Raw genomic sequence first — 6,156 nt, 5'->3', positions numbered from 1 at the left:
GGGGGAAACAGAGGAATTGGATCTCTGTCAGGGCAGTCTTTGCAATATTATTAAGAAGAAACAGAGTGAATCCAAGTTCATTGAAAGTTAACCAAGCAAAACTGGTGTAGTGACAATGTTTGTATATTAAGGAGGTACAGACAGTCCAGACAACCTAATTTGACTTCCAAAATATTGCATTTAATTCTGCCTAGCACTAGAGCAGGACCTATTGCAAGAGAAAGAAAAGCAGGCTGTTGTTAGCGCCACTATCAGGTTCGAGGGCTGGGTTCAAGGAAGACATAGTGTAGTAGAATAATTATGTAGTCTGGGTCCAGGGAATTCAGAGGACCTGCAAAGGGTACAAAAGAAGCTAGCGTGCAATTAGTAGTTCAGAGATCTGGGACTGAAGGCCCACAAACAGTTATTTGCTTTGTACAAGGGCAGGACTTGAATACTTAATGGTAAGGTCCCTGGGGAAGTGTTGCTGAATTAGAGACTGTGGAGTGCAGGTTCATAGTTCCTTGAAAGCAGAGTCACAGGTAGACAGTGTGGTGAAGGTGACATTTGGTATGCTTGCCTTTGTCATTGCATTGTGTATAGGAATGGAGAAGTCATGTTGTGGTGTACTGGACATTGGTTAGGCTACTTTTGGAGTAGTTTTCAATTCTGACCTCCTTGCCGAATGAAGGATGTTGTGAAACTTTAAAGGGTTCAGAAAAGATTTAAGTATGTTGCTAGGGTCAGAGGGTTTGAGCTATACGGAGAGGCTGAATAGACTTGGGCTACTTTCCCCTAGAGCGTCAGACAGTGAGGGAATGACCCTTTTGAGGTTTATAAAAATCATGAGGCATGGATAGGGTGAATACCCAAAGGCTTTTCCCTGGGGTGGGGAGGCATAGAGAACCAGGAGGCAGAGAGAACCAGGAGGCATAGGTTTAACGTGAGAGGGAGAAATTTAAGGGACCTAAGGGGCAACTTCCACGCAGAGGGTAGTGCACGTATGTAATGATCAGTCACAAGAAATGGTGGAGGCTGGTAATTACAACATTTTAAGAGACATCTTGCTGGACTTATGAATAGAAAGGGTTTAAAAGGGATATGGGCCAAATGGAGCTAACTAATTTAGGAAACCTGGGTTGGCATGGACAAGTTGGATTTCCATGCTGTATAGTTCTATGACTAAAAGTGACCCACTTCAGCTGAAAGCTGAAGAAACAAAGAGAGAGAGAGAGAGAGAACTGGCTTGATACTTACAATGTTTTACAAATAATGTGCTTTAAAGTGCTGGAATGCAGGGAGCAGTAGACCCAAGGAAAGTCAAAGCTACCGCAAGGGATCCAAGCCATTGGAATCCCAGACCCACCTAGTTTAAATTTTTCTTTTAGACTGTAGTTTTGAACATTTTTTCACCTGCAAAGAACGTCAAGAGTTTCCAGTGCCAGAAAGGCCAGTAATAGGAGGACACAGATGTAACTCTCAAGAAGGCAGGATGAAAACAAATGTTTTTAAAGGTATTTCTATTTAAAAAGGAGCTGACTCAGACACAAATGGACTAAAAAGCTGTTTACTTCCATACATTTAAGTTGCAGGCATTGTACCAAGGTCAAGGTTAAAAGCAGCAAAGGTGCACAGAAGCTACTGTTCTCCCTACTCAAGTCAGGCTGGGCTGGATATTGAATATTGTCCCCCAAGAAAATTGTGTGGAACATGTGACTCTGGTGGTACAAATGCAGGGTAAACAAGAGCCTGTGACATGGCTAAATTAGGGCCTAATCTGTACAGCTAGTTTCTCAGCTGTGTTATGTGGACTGGAAGCAATCTCAGACATTTCCCTGTGTTAGGGAGAGAAGACGGTGTTGGGAGTTCAGCCCTTAAGCTGGGCAGGCCTGGAGGCTTGTCACTATTTTAAATGTTTACCCAAGGAATTTTTCAGGATTAATGCCAACTTTACATTAGGTTATATTCTCAAAACATCAAATTTTCTTTAAAGAAGCTCTTTTTCATCAAAAGATATGTAAAGAAAACTTATTTTGAGTGAGTTTGACAGTACAAAAAAAGCAGCAAGCACAGAACATGCAATTTAAATACAGCAACAAAAGGGAAAAGCAACAATCAATACAGTTTAATTAACACTGATTCTTGTTACACTGGAGTTTTTGAACATGGATAGCATTTTAATAGACAATACTGAATAACCTTTTCACAAGCAAGTAGGATGGACACTTGCATCCTGCAGTGAAATGCTGCAATTTCCAAAGCTATTTGCAGGTCAAAAGATGCATTTTGTAGAGCCACAAAACAGAAATCTGCTGTCCTGGTGAAGTAATATGGGATTATGTTACTGAGTGTTGCGTTACTCCTTCCCACTTCTGGTATTAGTTTGCAGGACAGATGTACTCATCTGACCAATCCACACAGTGTTGTACATTATCTCTGCACAGCTCTCTCGGAATGCAGTCACAGTACTGAGAAATAACAGACTTGCAGCTCCAGTACTTTGGCCCACATGGAAGACAGTTGGACACTGAAATTAAAATTAGATCCAACGTAGTAATAGTTTGACATCATCCATATTTTAAATTTTACTTAATATAGAAAATATAATGCAGATAGTCATGTGACATTTAGGGTGTAGAAAAAGATGTTATGTTTGAGAACTAATACAGTATTGAATACTTCTGATTGGATATTGTATGGCTTGGACAAGCATGATTAGATACCCCATTAAAAAAAAGGAACAAGTTCTTCTCCTTGTCTTCCCGAATCCCACCCCAAATACATGGCTTCTTTTCTGTATTGGACTGTAGTTGAGACAACTATGCTTTCTCCACACATTCCAGACTGACAACCAACTAGCAGCTCTAGATGCAGCACCCCAAGGGCACGACGAGCAGAAGCAAATATATTCTGTAGCTGCTAGTAGGTTCAGTTACTCAATCTAACTAAGGATCTTATTGTCATATTCTACATATACCTTCCCCAGCAAAAGTGCAGTGACCTCAAACAGCAGATCATGATATCTGCAGATGTTGTCCCTTTCCAACTGTGTGGAACTGGTGATAAAGGGAGATTTTAATGTGCCAGAAATATTGTATAACCACTTTCACAATTTTGCAACAATCTCAAAGCACTTTTAAAAACCCTAGGTTGGATAAAGCAATGAAAAAGTCTGTATTTGAATTTAGATTCTAAGGATTAATGCTCACGTGGTCCCGATTCATCCGAGCAATCTCCACAGTTGTTAAATCCATTACACACTTGATCAGTATAAATCCATGAATTAGGATTGCCACATGTAAACACAAGATAGCTTGGTAGATTGTGTGGCACATCACCTAGTGAAAGAGTGGGGCATCAGCTTAAAGTCAGTTAAAAAGGAAATTAAATGCAAGAGGAAAATCTATCATAACAATACCTACTGCACATTGCAGATTCATGAGCACTCTCCAAACAATCCTCGATCCTGTGGCAAACTTGAGATGATTGCAAACAGGTGACATGGTCATCACACTGGAATCCTGACTGATTGTTTGCAGTTATACAAACTCTGTCTGGAAAAGTTACATGGCGTTATAGCACCATTTGATCCTCCAACCACCACTTGTCCTGCACACAGCATTTTAAAAAAAGAGCCTTGAACTTTACCATGACCTTCCTGTGACTCAAGTTTCTGCTGTATTCATTTTCTTTCCTGTTAGACTATTACTCTATTGCACTTCACTCTTACTTCTTGTAGATTTTTAAAAGCTTCCCTTCAATCGAGGCCTCTTCCATCTCCCCTACCCAGCCCAGGGGAAGCAGAACAGAAGCTCTAGGCAGTGAAAATTGACTCAAAAACCACAAGGCGGCTTAAAGGCCTCAGAAGGTCACTTTTTATGCTGAAGGTTAGAGCTCAGAAGCAGCCCAGAGAGCTAATTACAACTTAGTGCAGCCAAGAAATTGGAGTTTGAAGAAAACTGGGGCAGCCCTGGTTTAATAAACCTGGTTGTCCATGGAAGCGGGAGGGAATTGTGCCAAGGGATTGGCCGAGGCACAGCTTCATGAATTCATTGAGACATAGCCCAAACCATCAGGAAGTGAGCAGTCTGAGACTGAGTGGCTTTTGAGGAAAATCAAAGGATTAATCTTTGAAAGATTTGAAGCTACATGTGAGGGAGAATGTCCATGACATTGAGAAATTCTGGTTAAATCTGCCATTTAATATGTCAAAATGGTGAGTCCTTCACATCAATTTGCCTGTTAATTCATGTTTAATGTGTTTACTCTGGATGTCAGATACAAAAGGCACATACTGTAGATTTTACTTTTTTGACTGTAGTACAATTCATATCAGTTGTTCAAATTAGTAGAATCTAAAAGCTTTGTTTATTTACCAAAGTACCCAAAATTTCAACTTCCTTCCCTTTTCAAAATAAAAAGCTACAGATTCCTAATTGGATCACAATCAGACTTGGGCTTCTGATTTGAGATTATAAATTACATTCAGGTTTTCATGCAAGTTAACATAGCCTGAAAGCAAAATCTTTTGAATTTGTACAAACAGTGTAATCAATTATTAATCTGCAGGTGGAAAATGGCATTTTTTAGCATCATAAAGAAAAGTACGATTTCCAGGAAATGAGTCCTTCAACCGATTGAAGAACTGATTGACCTTAGTTTTCAAATCTCCTTTGATTAGCCTTTGGCACACAATTCCTGTGAGCAGCACTCAATAGAAATTACAAAGAGGTGCCCTACTGTTGTAGTTTATCCTATTTAGGCTAATTTACGTTCCTGCTGGATTCAAATACAAAGAACAACATTCAAGGGCAACATATTAATAAAACACGTGTAAAATCACCAGAAACTCACCATGCCAAACAGGATATTGCCAGTATTGAGAGCAGGGACTTCTTTATCAGTTAAGAGACCACAAGGATATAGTTAAAACACAACATAGTTTATAGATACAGCTCAAATTTTTAAAAAGTCTACTATTTTTAATATTGCTTAATCCCCAGACAACTGATATGGACACAAATTGGAGAGCCAAGTCTCATGAATCCAACCTGGAATATTTTTCGGGATGCCAAAGATTATAGCACATGCCAGAGCAGCAACAGTAACTCCCAGTAACAGCATCACAACAACAGAGATCCAGTAGCACTGCTTGGAACACCAGCAATAAGATGCGTCACTCTGACTGCAATCCCAGCAATCTGGTGGGAGGGCGAAGGGAAAACAAAATCATTGCACATCCTCCTACAAAATCCATCCATTCAAGTTACAGTGTGCAACAAAAATTTGCGCAGCCCACACTTCCCAATCCCCACATTTACCTTTCTTGCTGTTGTTTGATATCATGGAAAGTGAACCAGAAGAATCAGCATCAAAACTTAGCTATGTGTTGATGGAATGGAAAACCAAAAAGAGTAACATTAGTAAAGCGTGTACTATCCTCCATTGAACTTTGTAATATTAAAAAAGGTGTCAATTCTCTTTCATACCACACTGATATTTTCTGGGTACGTCTTATTAAGTTTCATTCTTGCCAGTTTCTGCTGCGCAACCAGAGTCTTTATTTCTGGGAAGATTTTGTTTTGCAGGAATGATCCAGTGATGTCAGGTTCTTTCAATGCAAATCTGTTACTTAGTTACTAAGTAAAACATAGATAAATAAAGTGGATGGACGTAGTTTGTGCCAAGACTTCACCAAAGTCAATATTGTAAATGTTGTTCAGTGCACCAGAACATAAATCATGAGCCTCCAACATCTGCCAACAATGCTCCAAAGTATAATAGAAATAGAACTACCAAGATTTAAGAATAAAGATAGGAGCTTAAAAAAAAATTCTGAAAACAAAAACATATTGAAGTTAATTTTTCTTAATAAAAAGGATCTAGATTTCCCCTACATTTCATTTGACTTATTTGGTTTCTCAAATGAAGAAAACAACCCACAATGCTATTTTGAGGAGGAGCAAGAGCATTATCCCCTTTGGTTAAGAAATAAATATTGCTTTAACCATCACCACTAAAACAAATGTCTCAAAAATTCTCACATTGTGGATAGCAGATTCTGGTAAACAGCAAATTCAGTGTGCTTTTTATATTATCAGCAACTGCAATTCTAAAGTACTTTAATAACAAACTGACTTTCTTTTCAACTCTTACAATAGTCCCCAAAAATGTTTG

The 6,156-nt window shown here is 39.1% G+C and overlaps 1 protein-coding gene across 2 annotated transcripts; it reads right to left on the bottom strand.

The window, feature by feature from the left end:
• Positions 1-2,022: 2,022 nt before the first annotated feature.
• Positions 2,023-5,535, bottom strand: LOC125456494 (low-density lipoprotein receptor class A domain-containing protein 1-like). Of its 2 annotated transcripts, XM_048539647.1 has the most exons (4): positions 5,469-5,535; positions 5,301-5,361; positions 5,031-5,180; positions 2,392-3,533 (listed from the first exon to the last, which is right to left on the bottom strand). In XM_048539647.1, the coding sequence occupies exons 1-4, from the start codon at positions 5,505-5,507 to the stop codon at positions 3,364-3,366; spliced, it is 420 nt and encodes a 139-aa protein (XP_048395604.1). In that variant the 5' UTR covers positions 5,508-5,535; the 3' UTR covers positions 2,392-3,363. The 2 variants fall into 2 exon arrangements, with proteins under 2 accessions (XP_048395603.1, XP_048395604.1); XM_048539646.1 differs by lacking the exon at positions 5,031-5,180 and having other exon boundaries at positions 2,023-2,506.
• Positions 5,536-6,156: the final 621 nt, after the last annotated feature.

The sequence above is a fragment of the Stegostoma tigrinum genome, chromosome 8 (assembly GCF_030684315.1).
Source record: "Stegostoma tigrinum isolate sSteTig4 chromosome 8, sSteTig4.hap1, whole genome shotgun sequence".
Classification (NCBI taxonomy): domain Eukaryota; kingdom Metazoa; phylum Chordata; class Chondrichthyes; order Orectolobiformes; family Stegostomatidae; genus Stegostoma; species Stegostoma tigrinum.
This window is presented reverse-complemented; position numbering and strand designations above follow the sequence as displayed.